The 20413-nt window shown below is 51.1% G+C and overlaps 1 protein-coding gene across 1 annotated transcript; it reads right to left on the minus strand.

Moving 5' to 3' along the window:
* Nucleotides 1-605: 605 nt before the first annotated feature.
* Nucleotides 606-19355, minus strand: ILDR1 (immunoglobulin like domain containing receptor 1). The gene is made up of 7 exons (XM_062181057.1): nucleotides 19163-19355; nucleotides 17890-18039; nucleotides 13670-13789; nucleotides 13279-13425; nucleotides 5846-5977; nucleotides 4820-5634; nucleotides 606-686 (listed from the first exon to the last, which is right to left on the minus strand). Exons 1-7 carry the CDS (start codon nucleotides 19353-19355, stop codon nucleotides 645-647), a joined length of 1599 nt encoding a protein of 532 aa, XP_062037041.1. The 3' UTR covers nucleotides 606-644.
* Between the last annotated feature and the right edge of the window lie 1058 nt (nucleotides 19356-20413).

A 20413-nucleotide genomic window follows, 5' to 3' on the forward strand; every position in this document is an offset into this window, starting at 1 on the left:
TAAACGAATACTTAATAAGAAAATATAAGTTAGATGAAGGGGAAAAGAGCGGGAGGAAGACGAAGGACAAGAATAAGGCTGGTGTAACACTGCTTCTTGGTTCCCCTCACTTAGAATAAATAGCTCCTACCAGGGCACACAGCTGGGGTATTCCTGGGCCATCTCTGAGGGGAGCCTCAGGAGCCCTCAGAACTTGGCACGGAGGCAGCAGGGTGGACTCCCAACATAGAAGGGTGCTCAAGATATCCAAGAGGCAGACAGATCCCCATGGGAATTTTCCTAGGACACCCCACAGGTGTCCTGTTCCAGGAGAACACGTCTGGTTTCTTCTTCACGACTTCTGAGTTCTGACTCTGAGTTCCATGGTCCTGAACCACGCAACTCAGTTGAAGACTCAAGCTAACAAGTTCCTGAGGGACCATCTCCCAGTTAAGGTCCACTACGAGTCAGACTATATGCAGAGAGCATGAACCAAGGCTAGAACTATGGCCAATGAATTCCGCAAACTCTCGCTTTAAAACTTGTCCAGTTTGATGTGCAGGATCTGAGCCACAACCTTTAGGTGCGCGCTTGCAGCGTAACCTCGCGTCAGCCAGAAGTTGAGGTCCAGGCGAGCCGGGAAGGAGCAGCAGAAACAGCGGTGACTAAATGATCACACTCCTTCCGCTATGGGAGCTCTCTCTCTCCTGAGGAACAGAACACACACACACACACACACAAACCCCATCAGCCGGAATCCGGTATCAACGCGAATGATACCCAGGTCCCGAGCAAGTGGCGGCTGCTGGGAGGGGAGATCCGAACCTAAGGCAGATTTCCTGACTCTTCACAGAGCCAGCCTCTTCCTCAAGGCTTCTGCTTCCCTTCTCTCCCACCTCTCGCTAGTCTCCTTCAAACGCCTTTAAGTTCTGAAAATTTCCTAGTCTTATTGACTCTGCCTCTGGCTCTGTTTTTTTCTTAACATCTGTTAAGTTTCCCGTGCACTAAACAAGAGCCCCATGCTCGTTTGTCCATCTTTCTGCCAGCTGTTCACGAAGACAGCACCTGCTCTCCTGATCTAGTTCTTCCCAGCCCTTTTCTAGAGATTAACTTCACACCTTAGTATTTCTCCGAACTCAGTCTTCAAAGATCACTGATTCTTCCTGACCTAACTCAGTAGCCTTTCTCCAGAAGTTACTCCACGTGGTGTTCCAACTTGTCCCACCCGTTCAAGGGTCAGGACTGTGGTTCACATTTCTCAATTTCCCTGACCATGTGTTGAAGGGGACTGTTCCGGCATGGGATATCTAGAATGGTTCTGAAGATGAGCTTCCTCATCTTACTCGGAATAGGAAGATAAGGTATCTTCCCGTCTCCTTAACATACTGTGTGGAGTCCATCGTCTGTGTCTAAGTATTCACACTGTTGCTTGAAAATCTCTGTTGCCAGTTTATCAGAAAAGTAGGTATTGGGGACGTGGTTTCCGAATGTCCTCTGACACAAAGAGGCGTGTCCAGAGCTCACTGAAGTAACACTGAATGAGCTGTGGACATTTGTCCAAAGATTTTTAAAAATAAAAAAAAAAAAAACTTGTTAAATCAAAAAGTCATGGGGGAAAAATGAAAAAGCCAGAATTCGCTACCAGAAATCTGAGTTAACTTGGAGAGAAAGGAACACAGTAGTTCACAGGCCAAGTCTGGGACAAGCCAGAACCGTCTTGGCAAGCCCAGCCTGTTAGGGAAAGATTGGAAAGAAAGATACTGGATTTGCGGGAGGCCAGGAGCACAGGGGCCACTCCTGGGGCTACAGCTGGAAGCTCTGCCTCTTCTGTTTCTGTGGTTGTACTTCCAGTGGAGTGAGAAGACCACCACTATGAAGTAAGTGCAAGGCTCTCAGCTGGAATCCTAGCTGTGTAGCCCGGGGCGGGGGGGTGTTCCCTCAGTATAACTCCGCATAACTTCCATTTTCTCCTGGGCACTGTACAGAGAAGGTCCTTACCTACTAGTTCAGGTGCCCATGAGGTCAGCCTTTGTTACTATCTATGGGTTATAAGGGAGAAGTTTCCATGTAAACCAAAACACTTTTGCTTAATTCATATTCCTTTGAATACCTAGAAAATCTTTTTAAATAGAAATTCTAGGGGAAAATAAAAAAGTAAAGTGTGCTACAGCTCTGATGTGGAAGGCCCGATATAGGATCTTAGGAACACAGAAACTTAAAAGATCTGTGATGGAAGATCTCCATCTAGTGGCCAACTTGTGCCATAATGCTTGAACTTGGCCATAAGCAGCACTGACCTGACACTGGAAAGCTAACTAGTGTGGACTCACCCAGCTTCACCGAGGAGAGGTGGGGAGGGGAGGACTGTGACGCTGGAGACATTTTGTCCTGTGAAAGGCATTCAAACTTCCAGCTACAAACAAAACAAAAAACACTGCATCCCTCAAACTAACTAATCTGCAGAATCAGGCTTTGAGCCTGGGCTTCTGGTCAGCATTGGCACAGAGGTGGAAAGTCGAACTCACTTGAGGGAAAGTGATACCTCTTTGGGAGATAAGGGGCCCAAAACAATGGAGGCTTTTCAAGTGATTGGGGACAAATCTTTGCATCTCAGGAGTGAGTTTATAACTGAAAATACTGTTTGTGTGTGGTAGAATTGCTATTGTGTAAATCTTGATGATAAAAAAAATAGTTTCAGAAAATGAGGAAGAAATAAGTGATCAGAAAGCATCACTGATCCAAGGATATTCTATTCTCTTTTTTTAAAGACTTATTTATTTGAAAGGCAGAGTTTTGTAGGGCTGGAGGGGGATACACACATACACACAGAAAGGGATCTTCTATTTGCTGGTTCACTCCCTAAATGGCCACATTGGCAAAGGCTGGGCCAGGCTGAAGCCAGGAGTCAGGAACTTCATCGGATCTCTCATCAGGGACTTTGGCCACCTTCTGTAGCTTTCCCAGATGTGTTAACAGGGAGTTGGATTGGAAATGGAGCAGCTTGGACAGGAACCAGTGCCCACGTAAGCGGTGGCTTAACTCACTACACCATAACGCCAGCCACCCTCAACGCTTTTCTCCAAGGAGGCAGCATGAGTTAGGGAAAAAGGCACACACTTGAGAGTCAGAGGTGATTCTCAAACTGTGCTCCCTCCCTATTGGCTGTGTGGCCTTGGGCATATAACTCAACCTCTCGGAGCCTCATGGTTGTTGTGAGGCTTAAATGAAACAGGACTTGGAGAGGGCTTACTCCAGTGTCTGGAACATAACCGGTGCTCCTTTTGCACTTCTGTCTCTTACCGGAAGCCATATACTTAAGTAAAATAAAGAAAAAAATTCAACTTAGAAGAAAATAGGGTTTAGACTTTAGGCCGAAAACTGACCTTAAACTTTTATTTTGTTGTTGTTCAAATGAAGAGATGCGGTTTAGTCTCTGTATGAGTAAAGTAACTGCAGTTGCCCCAGCTCTGACTGGTTGTGCGTTTCCTTCTTACTGGTATTACAGAACGCCGTATACACTGCACAGGGCTGTGACCATTACGTGACATGCTGCAGAAGGGGCAACGGCTCAGGGCCACCCAGCCGTGCACTATTGCTGATCTTTGTCTCAGCACAGGGAGGAACGTGAAGAATGTGAGCTAGGGCCCCCTGGTGGTCACTGCCTGCCTCACACGCGGCTTCCCCAACTTCTGCTCTGGGCAGGCTCTCTAAGGGGCCTGCTCTCTCCGCCCCGATCTGGGACTGGCTTCTGAAAATCGCAGTGGCTCGCCCACTTCCAAATGGAAGTTGTGGCGTTCAAGGCCCAGGAGAGCCAGCAATTCTTCTTCTTTTGGTATCCTCCCAGCCCGGGGACTTCCCTCACGGCCTGCTGACGGAAGAGCCTTTGACTCATTTCAGCAGAAGCCGAAGGATGCTGGTCAGAGGAAAGATTTGATGCGGAGCCTCCGAGGTGGCTCTGAGGCACTCAGCGACGTTTGGGGGCAGTGGTAGCAGGACCTTTGCCAAATGACATTAAAGGAACACTGGGATTTGGGTGTATTGCTTATAAAGCAATCTTTGAAATGTTACTTCTTTAAAACAAAAAATGGGGCTGGCGTGATGCAGGTTAAGCCACTGACTGCACAGCCAGCATCCCATATGGGCCCTGGCTCAGGTCCCAGCAGCTCCTCTTCCAATCCAGCTCCGTGCTAATGGCCTGGGCAAGCAGTGGAAAACCCTAACACCCCCAAGGGAGACCCAGCTGAAGCTCCTGGCTTCAGCCTGGCCGGGCCCTGGCCATTGCAGCCATTTGGGTAGTGAACCAGCAGACGGAAGACCTCCCTTGCTCTGTAACTCTGCCTTTCAGATAAAATAAATAAATCTTTTTTAAAAAGGAAGAAGAAAGGTTCACACCCAGAGTCCCCAAAGGCTCCCTCTGGTGTCCCCTTGGCGGCCAAGCACCTGTTAGCCCCCTGCCCGTCACAGAATCCTGCAGGTCTCACGGGCTGGTTTGCATCACCTCCGTGATTCTTTGCAGGGCTAACTCCAAGGGCCCCATCCTCACACGCACGGGGGCTTTGCATGCTAACTCGTCCCATCAGGCCGGGCGCCTGTTCTGAGTATGGAAATGGGTAGCTAAGGCGAGCAAGGCTTGGCTGAAGGGCTGCCCTCCAGCCTCGGCTCCATGACTCCCTGGCGCCTGATTTCTCCTTTGCGAGCACCCAGCCCCCAGCAGCAGCCTGCGCTCACTCGGCCCCTTTGCCCGGGACTAGTAGTGGCTCACCACGGGCAGGGAGCTTGTCTCAGACCGGGAGGGTCCACTCTGCCCACGCCCGCCCCTCGGCGGGAAGCCCAGGCTCACCGAGCGCCTCTCCACACTCCCTTTTTTCCTGCCATTCTTGCCTGGAATGACATCCAGCGAGCGGTAGCTGGGCGGCTTCTCCTCGGGCCAGGGCGGGGAGTGCGAGCGGCGGCGGCGATGGCGGCTGCGGGCGCCCCAGCTCGGGGGTTCCTGCTCGTCCTCGGAGCTCCAGGAGCTGAGGCCTGAGGGCGGCGGAGGGGAGTAGCTGCGCGGCCTGCGTCTCCTGCTCTCCCGCGGGCTGGGCCTGCGGGGCCTCGCCTGGTCCTGGCGGCTGCGGAGAGGGGGCCGGCTGCGTCGCCGGCGGGTCTCCCTGGACGACGGGCCGTCGCTGAGGCTGTCCCTGTCGGACCAGGGCATCGGGGATCTGTTTGGCCTGGGGTCGGGGTGCCTTCCGCTCCACGGATAGTCCAGCTCCCTTCTCTCCAGCGCCCAGGGCTTTGGACCCCAGTCCTGGAGCTCCTGGTGGAAATCGGAGTAGCGGTGCTGCCGCCTCACTTCCCTCGGATCCCAGGGTCTGGAGGGTACGGGGGTGAGCCACCGCAGGTGTGAGGAGTCGCTGGTCCCCCGTGAGGAAGGCACGTCTCTGATCAGCGGGGGCAGCTGGATGACTCTGCGTTCCACCACCTCAGAGCCCAGGGAGGACAGCAGGCTGCGCGGTGGCCCCGGTCTGGCTTTGATGTCTGGCGGCAGAGGCTGGGCTGGGTGGAAGTTCCGCAGCTCCTTCTCCAAGTACTCCAGGACGCCGTTGGTGACCGAAGGGTAGGCCGCGGTCTGGGTCATTGGCATCTGTGGGAGGCTGGACCGGAAGGACAAATCTGAACGGAAACAAGGACAGAACATGCAGAGCTACTGGCCCCAGACATGGTCCTTGGAATCAGGACATCAAAACGCCACAGTTCTCGGCCTCACTCCACTCGCCCCCATCTGCCATCGGGAGGACCCCGCCACATGGGTCACGGAGGCCCTGACACAGCCCATGCTCCTGCCCTCTGCCCTCCCTCACCCGAATCTCTGGTAAGGTTTTACCTCGCTGCAGCAGCGGGTGCATTGGATAGGATGAAACCTGGGAGCTCCTGTCCGCCCCCCAGTACAGGGGTTTTTCCGTCATCTGAGGACCTAGGGCCTGAGCCTGCTTCATGTAGCGGTGACGGGCCAGGGCTGCAGGGAAGAAGGAGAAATGCAGACCCTCAGCCAGGGTGTGTCCCCCACCTCCCACCTCGCTTCTCTCCACCCAGCTGTCTTGCAAGAGGCTAGCTTTTCCCCTCCAGGTCCAATCTCATGTATCTTGCATGGAAATAAGAGTTAAGGGCATCAGGGATCAACTGGTGCTCTAGCGAGGCTCTGGCAATGAAGTGCCTATATGTAAGGCACTTCCAGCCCTAGGAAAGTATACTCCTAAGGCAGGACTTCTGGGCCTCAAAAACATTTCACCATCCTGCATACTCTCAGGGTTACCAAAAACACGCAGGTAGATGCATGGAGACCAGCGGACAATGACATCTCGGGCCCCAGGCCAACAGAAGCAGAAGCCACAGGCTGGAAATAGAAGGTGCAGGTGCAAAGGGCTTAGAGGAGGTTGTGAGGCAGGGGCTGGGGCTCTCAAAGCCAGGCAAGCTAAGGGCCGGCTGCTCAGAAAGGGGGAAGAGGAGAGGGCGTGATGCTGAAGTCAACAGGCAGAACTACTCTACCAAGAGTGTTTCGAGCTGGTAAGCCAGCCCTGGCGGCAGAACACCCGCGGGAGGAAGGCGAGGGTGCACAGAAAGCTGAAGTGCATTCCAGAGGATTCTTTCTGTGCTTCTCATCCTACTCAGTGTTGGGGTTTTCCCTAGGTAGGGGAATCTCTAAAGGGAGTGGGGACAGGGAAAGAGAAAGGGAAATACCATTCCTTTTCATGGCCAATAAAATAGTACATAAGAGTAGTACAAGAGCCCGTAGACATGTCACTCCTGTCCCCTAGGTGCAGCTGCTCTGAGGTATACAACCCACAGGGAGTGCAAATTAAAAACAAAAGTGTTTATTTGTTTTTGTTCATGAATTTCTATTTTGAGGTAACTGTGGCCAAGCACCACCTGACTCCCAAGGTTTCTGCCTATCCATGCATGTAGGAAATGCACTTGCATGGTTAAGCACAGGAAGTACCTGCCTTGCGCTATGAATGACAGGCCCCCAGCCCTGCACTCCCACCACCTCCTCTGTACCCCAGGCCCTAAGACAGCAGGGCTCTGGCACAGTAGGAAGGGACACAAATCAGGCATTCTGGATCCAGCTAGGCAGGGTAGGGGGTTGGCCAAGGCCAGCCGCAGCATAGGGGCCACCTGTGCAGCCAACTCCCAGCACAACTGAAGTGTCTGGAGCTCTAGCTCCAAGGGTGAGTCACAGCCCAGCCTGGAGGAAATGAGAGGCAGGTCTGCAGCAGCTCCCCCAGCTGCCACACCTTTGTGCCAACTGACAGCCACTAGCTGCCTGGAAGACAAGTTAGTGGGCTTAGCGGGGCTCCCTCTGCTGGCCACCATCAACATATACACTAATTAGCTTACCCAACTGCTAGCTTGCCAGAAGCTAACCAGTCCTCTGAGGAATTTCTTCTTGGGAGGCTCATGCGAGGCAGTGGGGTTCAGAGACCTTTGCAGTGTGAGGTGCCACAGTCAGAGACTGGCAGAACCAGGGCATAACCAGGTTCTGACACCAGAGCCTATTCTGTTTCTGCCACAACCCCAAGGCCCTTAGACGCCTTCCTTTCATGATGAAGCCATCAAATCTTCCCCAGGGCACAGCTTCAGTTTCCTTCTCTGCAACTTAGACCTACAGTTCAAGACCCCGCCAGGCTAATCTCTGCCTCTGAGGCCTGGGGACCCCGATTCCCCCGGGTAGAACCCCATCCCTTATAACTGAACCCTCGCTTCTTCAGAGGGTACCATTCCCCCATTGGGCTTATTCCTATGTCCTTGTAGTTCTTAGGGAGGCTTTATGGAGGCTTCATCACATGGGTATACCTTCTCAAAGAGACCTGTTTGCCCCCACCCCCAGAGTTTCTGACATGTGGTCTAGGGTGGGGCCCAAGAATTTGTATTTCTGAAAAGTTCTCAAGTGATGTGCTGCTGCCGGGCTGAGGGCCACTCTTGGAGAACCCATGAGTCAGAGGGGAGAAAGAGGGCACAGAAGATCTTGCTCTTGATGTGATCTTTCTTTGGACTGAAAGAACTGTAACATACCCTAAAATAATTTGGCTACAGAATACACGGTAAAACTAAAAGGGCAAGTCGGGCTTCCTCCTTATTTGCAAAGGCTTTTTTTTCATCAATAGGAACCCCTGCACAGATGGCTCACCGCCGCCTCTTCCAGATGCTCCACTAGCCTCCCTGTCACCCTTCTGAACTTTTCTACCTGCTCCAGAGTGGACCCAAGTGCTCCCTTGCTGGCCTTCAACCCAGCTCTTTTCCAGGGCCTTCCCTTCTGCGTGAACTGATGGGACAAAGCGGAGGACGTGGCTCCTGAGCTCTTTCCCACCTGCCCTGGACACAGTCCCACAGGACATCTTAACTATCAAGGTGATGGTTGCTTACCTAGGGGTCAGACAGACAATAGAACAGCAAACACAGAGAAAGCAGTGAAACTTCAAGATTCCTAGTACATTCTCTCTGAGCCTCCATGGAGCAAAGATGGCCTTAGTCACAGGTCAGGAGCTTGTTAAAAAGACAGATCCCTGGATCTCATTCCCACAGACTCTCCTCCAGCTGTTCTAATGCAAGGCAAGAGAAGTTGCTTCAGTAGCCTCCTTGATTCTAACGACATCAACTCGGAGTTGATTGCTGAGCCTTTTCAACAATATTGGAGAACTCTGGTTCTCAGGGATGGGTCTCCCTAAACGCAGGCTTTGAGCATCAGATGGGACTTCCACTTGAATCCCAGCATGCACTAGCTGTGTGTCACTGAGTGAATTTCGGAGCCCACTGTCCTCTTCTATGAGCTGGGAGGTAATCCTCGCCCACAGGTTGCTGATATTAAATGGAGCAATAGACTCAAAACACACAGCACACAATAGACAGTCATTAGGTAATGACTCTTGATGCTAAAATAAATTGCTTCTTCCGCCTTAGATCCCATAGGAGGAGATGAAAGCACACACGTGGAGACTAAGCCACCAAAGACATACTCATACTCATCTCTGAGTAAGACCCAGGGCACATTCTGTAATTCTGGGACAGAAATGACGCCTCACCCTCCTCCAGAGCCCTGCCTCTCTCCTCCCCTGCAGCCCAGCATCACCTGCATACAGTACCACGTAGAACTGGTGCCCTTGCAGATCTCCACGTTCACTTGCCCACAACTCGGTACCATTTCTTACCATCCACCCTCCCCTTTCAAGAACCTAACCTCTGCCTTCCTTTTAACTCATGGTCAGTTGCGCAGCCCTTTCACTTTTTCCTGAAACTACCGGTCCCTTGTGACACATCTGGCCAGTCATTTCGGTGACATCCCCAGGAGTTTCCCAGAATCCCTTGCACCTTTGAACTCTTGCCATTTTAGCATTAGGGAACCACTATCAGAAACTGCTCGGCCCCAGACGCCTGAGCACATGCAGCCCTCCTGCTAGAGCTTCCTTGACTCTATTGAACACGAATTCCCTCTTCCACAGCAGCAGTCCCAACAGCCCCACTCATGCCTTCCCCTCCTCGCGGACTTTCAGCTCTCAACATCTTTCTTGAGGCTAAGGAACCAGCTCTGCGCACAGTGAAGAGACCCCCCCCCCAAGTTGAATGTAACTGTGGGAAAGTCTTCCAGGCTTCACTTCCCTTGGGTGTGGGAGGCTGGGAGGGGACAGCTTGGAGATTCTCAGTGTGGTTATGGCCAACTGCAGGGTGGGGTGTGCCAGCAGGTTCCCCGGGGAGGAAAGCTGCCTCTCGTTCTCATGGGAAGAATAAGGCCCGATTTTGAAAACGTTCGTCTTGAGGTCCTACTGAGGGTTGTTTCCTAGTACTAAGTGTTTACTAAGCATTCACAAAATTTAATGACCTTCATTTTTCTCCTCTATGGTCCTCTTTTCACTTTCACTGGCAAGTGGGAGCAAGTTGGAGAGGTGCTTCTGTGGTGAGAGAAGTTTAAGCATCAGTGATGTCTGATTGAAGCTCCCTCTGTGTCTAGGCTTTTGATTTACTGAAATCAAGACAGGCTGAAGCGAACGCCCCCAGCTTCCTCCCTACACCTGAATCATCCTCCACATTTTAATGACTTCCTTTCTCTCAGCAGAGGTCAGGCTGCCCTCCCTCCCCTCCCTGAGGCAAGTTCTTTCTTTCACCGCAGGCCTGATGCTGCTCCTGATGGCTCCATCACCCACCAGTGACCACCTCATTTCTTGGTGCTTCACTTGCTACTCACCCTGGTCCTTATAAATCTGCTTGGAATATTGTATTCTTAAAAAAAAAAAAGGGAAAAACCCACAATTACTCTTCCCTTCCCCAGAGAGTTTTCCTTAAGAACTGCTGCTCCTTCATGTCATTCATCTTGTCACCAAACCGCTGGACTGTCTGCACTCATGAGTCACCCTGAAAGATGGCACCTGCTCAAGTCCAGTGCTCACTAGCTGTGGACCGCAATTCTGGATTGTGCCAGTTCTTGAGAGAAACCATTCTCCCTCAGAGCATCTGTTCATGAGCTTTTCCAGAGCACACATGTCTGACTCCTGCTAGCTTTGTCTCCAGTCCTGCCGGGTCCCTGTGTCCCCTGGTACATAGTACCTGTGGACTAGGGATTCCAGAGTGGCATTACAGATGGACTTTTCTCATCTCATTCCACCTGTTACTGCTCCAGTGACAGTGACCTCTCCATGGTCACTCTCCTGCAGGCCCCTCATGGCTTCTCTTTAAGGAGTTCGTGGTATGTCAGTCAGTCCCATGGTGACCTACCCACAGAGGCCGTGACAGCTGCTGCTGCGGGCGATACTGAGTCAGGTGAACGTGGACCAGACACCACGATGCTGCCACTTTCTCTGTGGCGTCTGTGACCTTCGGTCTCCTGCGCTGTTAAGTCGGGATGACTCTGCCTTCTAGGGCTGTCGTGAAGACTCAGCGAGGGAATATATGCAAAGGGCCTACACACGGTAGGCGTCCAACAAAGTTAGTTCTCTTTTCCTGTAACACAGCAACCTCAGAGCACAAGCCTGAAACCAGACTCATGCCATTGACCTTCTTGACACTGAACATTAGGTTCTGTTTCTATCTTAATAGGCAATTCCTTTTACAAATGTTTTTTCCAAATGGACCAAGATGAAAAGAATGGGTTTCTCTAGGTGCTCAGATTCGTCTACATTGGTCTGAATTTCCCAAATTGTCTACAATGTAGTACTTTACCTATATCACCAGGAAATGCTATTTGAAACAAAGCAAAACCAAAAACAACTTCCATTTAAGGCAACTGATTCTACTCCATGAAGTTACTAAGATTTTTATACATTAATTTTTTCTTTTGCTTTTGCCATGTTATTATTAAATTATTATTTGTTAATTGTTAATATTGTTAATTGTTAATATTGTTATTAAATTATTATTATTATTCAGCCAAATTATTAAACTGATAAGAACAGATCTTAGCTAAAGCCTCAGAAGCGATAGCCAGATTATTTTAGGAAATGTTATAGTTCTGCTGTAAAGGATCAGCCCTTAGGCCAAAGCAAGACCACAGCCAGAACAGGCTCTGCTGCTCCCTCTTTCTTTCCCTTAACACATGAGTTCTCACCATGTGGCCCTGGGACCCGCAGCATCACGTCATGTGGGGAATTTTCAGAGTTCTTGGACCCCACCCTAGACCAGCTGAGTCGGAACCTCTGGAGGTGGGGCTAGCACTCGGTCTGAATAAGCCCTCCATGTTGTTCTGAGGCCAGCTTCACTCTGAGAACTGCCACTCTAACGCATTCCTCTCCTCTGCTCTTTTCAAGTCACCTCTAAGGAGTGGTATGGCATCGTCATAGAGTGAGAAAGACGCACGTGGTCTCTGCCCCTGGTTCCTGGCACCCAGCACCTAACTCTGTGGAACCCCCACAGTGATCTGAGTGCCACTTAAAGACTAATGCATTGACTGATGGCTGGGAGCACCCAGGCGACACCAGGACTGGGACTGGTCACCAATGAGACCATGCATGATTGACAGATCAGGGCTTTCAGCCCCATTTCAGCCCCACCCCCTGACTTCCTAGGACTGAAGGCTGAGTTGATCACGAAAAGCCAATGGTTTCCTGAATTACAGCCATGTAATGGAGCCTCTGTAAAGCCTCCACAAAGGGAGGTCAAGGAGTTGCCTGGTAGCTGAATGTGTGCAGATGCGGAGAGTGTGGTACACCCTGGGAGGGCCCGGAAGCTCCAGACCCCTTCCCACCCACCTGGCCCTATGTGTTGCTTCATTGGGCTGTCCACGGGGTATCCTTCATCTTTTGTAATAAACGGTAAATGTAAGTTTCATGAGCCACGCTAGCAAATCAATCAGATGCGGGAACTACACTTTACGGTCAGTCGGTCAGAACCTACCAGAAGTGACAACCCGCTGCTTGTGACTAGCATCTGGAGTGCGGGCAGTCTGTAGGACTGGGACCTAACACTATCTTCAGGCAGGCAGTGTCAGATCTGAGCTAAATTTCAGAACACTCCATCAGGGTCTGCTGGAGAACTGCGAGGTGTATGAGAAAACACCCCTCCCCCCAGTACACAATCTGATGTCAGAAGTGTTGTTCTGAGGGGCTGGCACTCTGGCATAGCAGGTAAAGCCACTGCCTACAAAGCCAGCATCATGCATGGGCACCAGTTCGAGTCCTGGCTGCTATACTTCCAATCCAGCTCCCTGATAATGTACCTGGGAAAGCAGCTGGAAGATACTCCAAGTGCTTGGCCCCTGCACCCATGTGGGAGACCCAGATGAAGCTGCTGGCTTCTGGCTTCAGTCTGGCCCAGCCCTGGCCATTGCGGCCATTTGGGGAGTGAATCAGCAGATGGTTCTTTCTCTTTCTTTCTCTTTTACTCACATTTCAAATAAATGAAACAAATCTTTTTTTTTTAAGTTGTATTGAGTGGTATCTGAGAATAGCAGAAAATAGTTTGTTATTTATTTATATTTGTTTACAAGTGGCCTTCTCTCACTGTTTCAACAAAACCACTCCCTAACCACCTCATGCCCATCGGGTCAGTGCTGGGACAGACTGAAGCCCAGGCCTAACAGGACCACAAAGGAAACACCAGCCGTAGACAGAGCTCTCTGAAGGAGGCTTTAGGCAGCCTAGAAGGTGGACAGGCAGATGTCCTCCTATCTGCCACCTTCCGTGTGGCTCCACAGTATCCCCAAGCATCATTTTCAGGAAGGAGGCAAACCCGGGGGCGGGGGGGGGGGGGGGGTAGAACCTGGCAAAACTTTGCCCTGGGCACTGGAAGCCAATCTGCTCGGGGCATGGGGCCCTAATAGCACCCTCTCCCTCTCACCTTCCTCAGGGCAGCAGCAACGGGTGGGACAGCACGGGCAGCGGATATAGCAGCAGCAGTACTGAGGGCAGCACTGGCACCAGCACACGCCAATCAGCGTCAGAAGGAGGAGGGCTCCCAGGATGATGAAGATCACCGTCAGCCAGTCTGCAGGGGAGAATCCGGGCATGGGTGAACTGAAGATTCCCAGGGAATGCTTCTAGAACATTCTAGAGGTCTAGTAAATAGCTCTTGACCTTCAGGTTAATGTCAAGCAATATACGAGCAAAAAATGTTGAGCTTTGACAAGGGAACTTTCGAGGTTCATGATCCAATGCTGTGTTTTTGGCTTTTCCCTGTAACCAGGTTACAGCAGTGGGGTGGCCAAGCAGAAAGCTCCGGAAGCACTTACGCAGGACAATGAGCTTCACCTCCTTATCGGGGTCTCCAGACGTGTCTCCTGGAGCCTCAATGGTGCAGTAATACACGCCGTGGTCCCACCACATCACTTCATTAATCACAAGGTCAGCTCCTGCACAGAATGGAGAAAGAAAGCACTAGTGGTTAAAGGGGAGGCCGCTGGTTTCTGCCCCTGGTCACTTCAAGACCCCAGCATTATTCTCTGTATCCTGAGAAGCCCCTGGTGGTTCACAGAAAGTTCCTTCTTCTGACTTTCCTCTTTCTCCAAACAGGAAGACGGACTATCTGTAGAGTCTCACTAGGTTCTCTGTCAAGGCTTCGCCTCCTTTACTTCCTACTGCAATCCGACAGGTGGGTAAGGTGGAAATTACTAATTGACTCCCGGTGTGTATTTTCCCTTCTCCCATGGTCACAGAACTTCTGCCCATGTACACAGCCACCTGAATACAGTCATTATTTCACACCACCTTTTCGAGAAAACAAGTAAGCAACAGAACGTGAATGGACGTGTCACATAACGGACCCAAGGAACTTTCTTAAAAGCAGCTCGTGAACACCGTAGCCCTTCCTTCCTCAACTCTGCTTCTGTTCGGTTTCCTGCAAAGCAAAAGTGACAGCTGCCATCCCGGACCACGAGGAAGCCCAAGACACGCTTGGCAAGCTGGAGACTGCTGACTCCCTAAGGACTGAATGGAACCAAACAGCTGGACTGAACATCTCTGATGTTATGCGTGAGACAAATTAACTTCTTTATTGCTTAAATCACTAATACTTTAGGCTATTGCTTGCTGGCAGTGAAGCTCAATCCTGATGCATTTCCAATGAGGAAAATCAAGCCCCAAGGAAGTAAAGAAACTGGCCTGATAACAGACAGACAGCGCTCAGCAGAGGTGGATGGAACCTGTGCCTTTCTGTGTCAAGGTCCATACTCTGAACCACTCAACTTTACTGTCCTGTCTACACCCTAGACCCCTTATTAGCCTAAGATGGACAAATACCTGTGGGACTGGAAGGGACAGGTGATGAGATAAACTTGAATGTGTAAGGATGAAATGGTGATATTTAAAGAGTAGATGGAATCGAAGGAAAGCATTTCTGTTCTTGTGAGCATGGAGTGCTGCACTAGACGAACACAGGCCGGCACAGTGGTACAGCAGGTTAAGCTACCACTTGCAATGCCATCATCCCACATCGGAGTGCCAGTTTAAGGTTGTTCCAATTTTTTTTTTTTTTTTTTTTTTTGGACAGGCAGAGTTAGACAGTGAGAGAGAGAGACAGAGAAAGGTCTTCCTTCCGTTGGTTCACCCCCCAAATGGCCACTATGGCCGGCACGCCCACAGATCCAAAGCCAGGAGCCAAGTGCTTCCTCCCGGTCTCACATGCGGGTGCAGGGCCCAAGCACTTGGGCCATCCTCCACTGCACTCCCGGGCCACAGCAGAGAGCAGGCCTGGAAGAGGAGCAACCGGGACAGAATCCGGTGCCCCAACCAGGACTAGAACCCGGGGTGCCGGCACCACAGGCAGAGGATTAGCCTAGTGAGCCGCAGCGCCGGCCAAAGGTTGATTCACTTTTGATCCCACTTCCTGCTAATGTGCCTGAGAAAGCAGTGGAAGATGGACTGAGTACTTGGGCCCCTGCACCCACTGGGGAGGGGGAGGCAGGGAAGAAGGAGAAGGAGAAGGGGAGGGGGTCCCTGAGTCCTGGCTTCAGCTGGCCCCAGCCCCAGCTGTTGCAGTTATGTGGGGAGTGAACCAATGAATGGAAGATCTTTCTCCCTTTGTCTCTCTGTTTCTCTCTGCCTTTCAGATAAATAAATACATCTTTTAAAAAAGTCTCACACACATAAAACTTTCAAAAAAGGTAGATAAATGGTTAACACATGTGTTCAAATTTAGCAAATTCAACAGATGCTCAATGAAGAACCTCTGTGGGCTCACCGGATATCTGGCACCGTGGGAAATCTGGAGAGGAACAAGATCTTTTCTGTCCTGGGTGAGCTTTAAACTCAGTCAGAGGCAGCAGAGCAGCCTCCAGGTCTCCATGCCATGGTAGCACCTGCTCGCTCACCCACAGTGTGTGCCAGGGGACATCCTCGGACTCTTATAGGGCTTCGTATCATGTACTTGGTCCTGGCTACTTGGTTGTTTCATCTGCAATGCATTCTTATCTGTTTGTCAAGACATATTTATGGAGGAAATGAAACAAAAACGCAAGGTCACATGACACTAGAGCTAATTCTGACTTCTGTTTCCTTCCCTTTCTACGTCAATCCCTGTGCTTTTTTTCCTACTCACAATTTTCCAAACCCATTACCTTTGCTAGAAAGCTTACCCCAGACTTGGAAAAAGAAAGATGATGCAAGTGTCCCAGAGTAAGGATCCCTTCAAAGCTTGATGCAAACTGTAATCTGACCCCATTTTTATTGGGGACGTAAATAATATTTTAGGGTTGTTAGAGTTACAAGGACATCAGATATGTTCATATTTTAAAGGATCCAAAAATGGATCTGACAGGGCCATCTCAAGTGATACAAACACAGGCATACAGGCGTCAGAAAACAGGGCTTCAGGAAGTCACACGTCTGGATGGAGAAATACAAACCAGTGAGAAATATTGCTTTCTTGTAGGAGTGAGACAGAGGCAGGGTTTCATCCAAGATTGCTGGGCATGGAGGTAGTGAAAGGTATAGCTCAGAAGTTAGAGAAAACGGAAGGCAGAGGCCTTCCTCCTTTAAAGACTGTGCAAGAGCACAGCTAACTAAGAAGGCTTTACAAGGCAGGGTCAGATCAGAACAACTTCTGGGGTGTCTGGGACAAGCAGAGCCATCTAGAGACTGGAAAAGGACAGGTGTTCTCTAAGGCCAAGCACCCAGTGGTTGGCGTCGGAAGATCAGCAGCTGGACGCAGTTGTTACACTGGCTCCCTTTCAATGAGCCGTCTTCCAGCAGTCACGGCATAGTCACTGGTTTCCTCATATTGTAGCTATGGGCACACAGCATACCAACATAAGCTTACGGAAGCAGGCTCTGAATCCTGGGCCAATAACCCCCGCACAGCAATCCTGGATTACCAGATAGGAATGCGAGGAGCTAACCGTTCATCAGAGTGCGCTGAGTGCCAACATTCACTGCACTCACTGTTGGTCCCATACTACCTCACTTGGTCCTCACGACTCTCCATGACACAGGTATTTTAACAGGTCCTGTGTTACAGAAATTCTGCACCTGGAAGTACAGAATGGGGGGTCCACGCCTGAGTCTGGCTGCAAGGGCTCTCACCACTACTGCCTGCGCCAGGCACAAAGGACAGATATGCTTTATTATTTTTTTTAAAGGTGTATTTATTTGAAAGGCAGAGGCAGAGGTAGAGAGAGAGAGAGAGAGAGCTCTTCCATCCACTGGCTCACTCCCCAGGTGGCCACAAAGGCCAGAGCTGTGCTGATCTGAAGCCAGAAGCCAGGACTTGGGCCATCTTCCACTACTTTCCCAGGCCATAGCAGGGAGCTGGATCAGAAGTGGAGCAGCTGGGACTCGTACTGGTGCCCATATGGGATGCCAGCACTGCAGGCGGCAGCTGTACCCACTATGCCACAGTGCAGGCCCCCAGATATGCTTTAGATACAGCTCCTATGCCTGACATTTGATACTCACTTTAGTGTGGGGAGGCAGATACCATAATCCCCATATTTCAGAAGAGGAAACAAAAGCCAGAGAAAATAACTGACCACTGGTCCCCAAACTGGCGAGTGGATGGCTGCACGGGGCCTCTCTCAGGGCTTCTTATTCCAAGACCAACGCTCTTGCCTCTGTCAATGGAGGGCAGCGGTCTTAAGGTGGCTACCTACTCAGGAACTTCTGTCTCCTTACGGCTGTGCAACGATATGGCCAGAGGAGAACTCAGGGAGCTGCAGTTTGAGTAGGTCCTGAGAGCAATTTACAGAAAGGATAAAAGAACTGGATGCACACTTCAGCCTGAATCTCAGGAAAGCAGAGGAAACCAGCCACAGCCAGCCTTAGGCTGGAGCTGTGGGGTATCTTCTGGGACATTCCGGGGATGCAACGTCAGACAGCGCAGTATACGCTGTGATCCGGAACTTGCCTCAAATCATGCCAATGGCCAAGTAGACCATCAGGCAGCAGAGATAAAACTGGGAAATCCCTGCTGACTCAGCCCACCAGGCCCGACGTCTTCACCTCCCTCCTGTGCACTCACGGTTCTGGATGGTGATCTTGCGCTGCCGGTAATCCACGCCCAGCACCGGCTCGTTCTGCCCCCGCCTCTGGGCCACGATGCGAACTTCCCGCTGGCTGTCATTGCAGTCGTTCGATGGGTCCTGGCCCAGGGACAAGGCTGCCTGGTAGGCTGCGGAGAGGGGACACACCCAAGTCACCCAGAGCGCTCCGGTGCTGCAGGTCTAGAGTCGATTCTGATTTCTAATCAGCTCTTTACTGTGAACAACAAGACTCCAGACCCAATAGGCCGTTACTTCCAAGTCGGGGCTGTGTCCCCAGTTTTCCATCTCAGCTCCCCATGTCTCATTTTAAAAGTACCCACTCTGACCCTCGGGCCCTGGAGTTCATCCACCTGTCCTGACAATAGAAGGTTTGAGAGCTGTTGCGTATGCTGGTGGCTGGGGCCTGCCACTTCAGTCTCTCCTCCCTTCCCACTTAACCCAGGCATTTAAGAGAAACCCACAAGACACAATGCCTGGATTTATAGAGGAGTCTGTTGGAGATGGCTTCAGGCCCAGCAGCTCAGGCAGTCAGCTTTTGTGGTTCTACTGACATCATTCTGAGACACTGGCCCCAGGGCTAAAAAGAGTGAGGCTGATGTCTCCCTGCCCACTTTGCCTCATCTCAGGAAGCTCACTTCCTTCCCCCAAGCAGGGTGTCTACTTCTATGCTCAAAACTTCTCAATGATGAACTGTCCTGGGCTGACAGTGGGTTCTAGGCTCTTCGGTTCTTTGAGCGAATACAAAAGTGGGCAGGCAGGGAAGAACTCTGGTTCCAAGCAAAACCAGGCTGGCAGGAGTGGGTCAGCTGTCACCACAAGGTAGGATGTGCTAAACACAGGAGGAGGTGTCCAAAACTAGGAGAGCCCAGCAGGGGACGGGCTGTTGTGGGCAGTGAGCTCTGGCCACTGAGTGTACTTAGGCAGCCGAGCCCTGACCATCCACCAGGAACACTGGCTAAGGTCCCAGCAGCAGCATCCACTCAGCTGGGATTGGGAAAGCACAAGGGGGCAGGGCTGCCTTAAACCTTTTTAGAATACGGTGAGACAAAAACTTTACAATGAACTCAAACAAATTCCTTTATCAGCCTGAGCTCAGTTTGTTTATCTATAAAGCGTGGGGACCGCATCAGATGATCTTTGTGGTTTCTTCTCATCCCAAGCTTCGTGATCCTAAGGAACTCCTAACCTGTAACCACAGTGATGCATAGGAGGGCCTGCGACCCGGAGACAGCAAGCAGGGGAGGCACTCACAGGCAGAGTAGTAGTCAAAGATGGGATCCTTGCAGAAGGACTTGAAGCGCCACGTCACCACCACGTCCTGGAGCTGGGCGGAGGTGGTGTAGTCACATTTGAGGACGATGGAGGCAAACAGGGTGACGTAGCGTTCTGTGTGCTGCACCGTCACCAGCAAGGACAGACAGCCTGCAGCAAGGGCAGGAGACATCGCTGAAGGTGACTCACTTCTGTTCGCCAGGTAATAAAAGTGAGGCAAATGAGCAAAACACACTCACAGGCAGAGCCTCACATGTTCTGCAGCCTGGGCACAGAGCAGGTGCAAGATGCCCTCAGCGCCCTGGGGCTGGCGTGGGGAAAGGAGAAGGAAAGACAACTCTGCAGAGCCTGCGGTCTTCCAACAGAAATGACACATCCAACGATGGAACGACTGTATGAAAATAAACCTGCATGTGTCCTGGAGTGACCCTGCCCATCCGTCCTACTCCTCATGGCACTTCTATTCTGCACGTGGTTTCCTGTTTCCCTAAGGATAAAGTTCAAGCTCCGTTACTAGGGCTATGAGGCCCTCTGTGCCAACCCCTCTCATGCCCCACCTCCACTCAAGGCTTCAGCCATTCTGAAAATGCATCCATTCTTCCTATATTGGGATCACCCTCTTCTCTGCTCCTGTGTGGTTCTCCCAGCCTGCTGCACTGGGCCATATCACCTGCCATGACTCTACTCTTCCCCTGGCGAATCACTCTCTATCCCATGGGTCCTCAGCTGCACCCTCACCTCCCCACACTGCCTCCTGTTTCCTCGAAGTGCCTTTTCCTACCCATGGGCAGGCAGCACTTTTCTCACTGCATGCCGATGGTCTGTTCACTGCAGGCTCCAAGAAGGTACCCTGGGCTTATCTCTAACTTACTGTTCAAATACAAGCACCTCCGGGCTAGCACCACGGCTCACTTAGTTAATCCTCCACCTGTCGCGCCAGCATCCCATATAGGCACCGGGTTCTAGTCCTGGTTGCTCCTCTTCCAGTCCAGCTCTCTGCTGTGGCCAGGGAAGGCAGTAGAGGTTGGCCCAGGTGCTTGAGCCCCTGCACACCATATGGGAGACCAGGGAGGAAGCATCTGGCTTTGGATCGGTGTAGATCCAGCTGTGGTGGCCATTTGGGGGGTGAACCAACGGAAGGAAGACCTTTCTCTCTGTCTCTCTCTATCTAATTCTATCTGCCAAATTAAAAAAATTTTTTTTTTAAAAAAAGAGAAAAATACAAGTACC

The sequence above is a fragment of the Lepus europaeus genome, chromosome 2 (genome assembly GCF_033115175.1).
Source record: "Lepus europaeus isolate LE1 chromosome 2, mLepTim1.pri, whole genome shotgun sequence".
Lineage (NCBI taxonomy): Eukaryota > Metazoa > Chordata > Mammalia > Lagomorpha > Leporidae > Lepus > Lepus europaeus.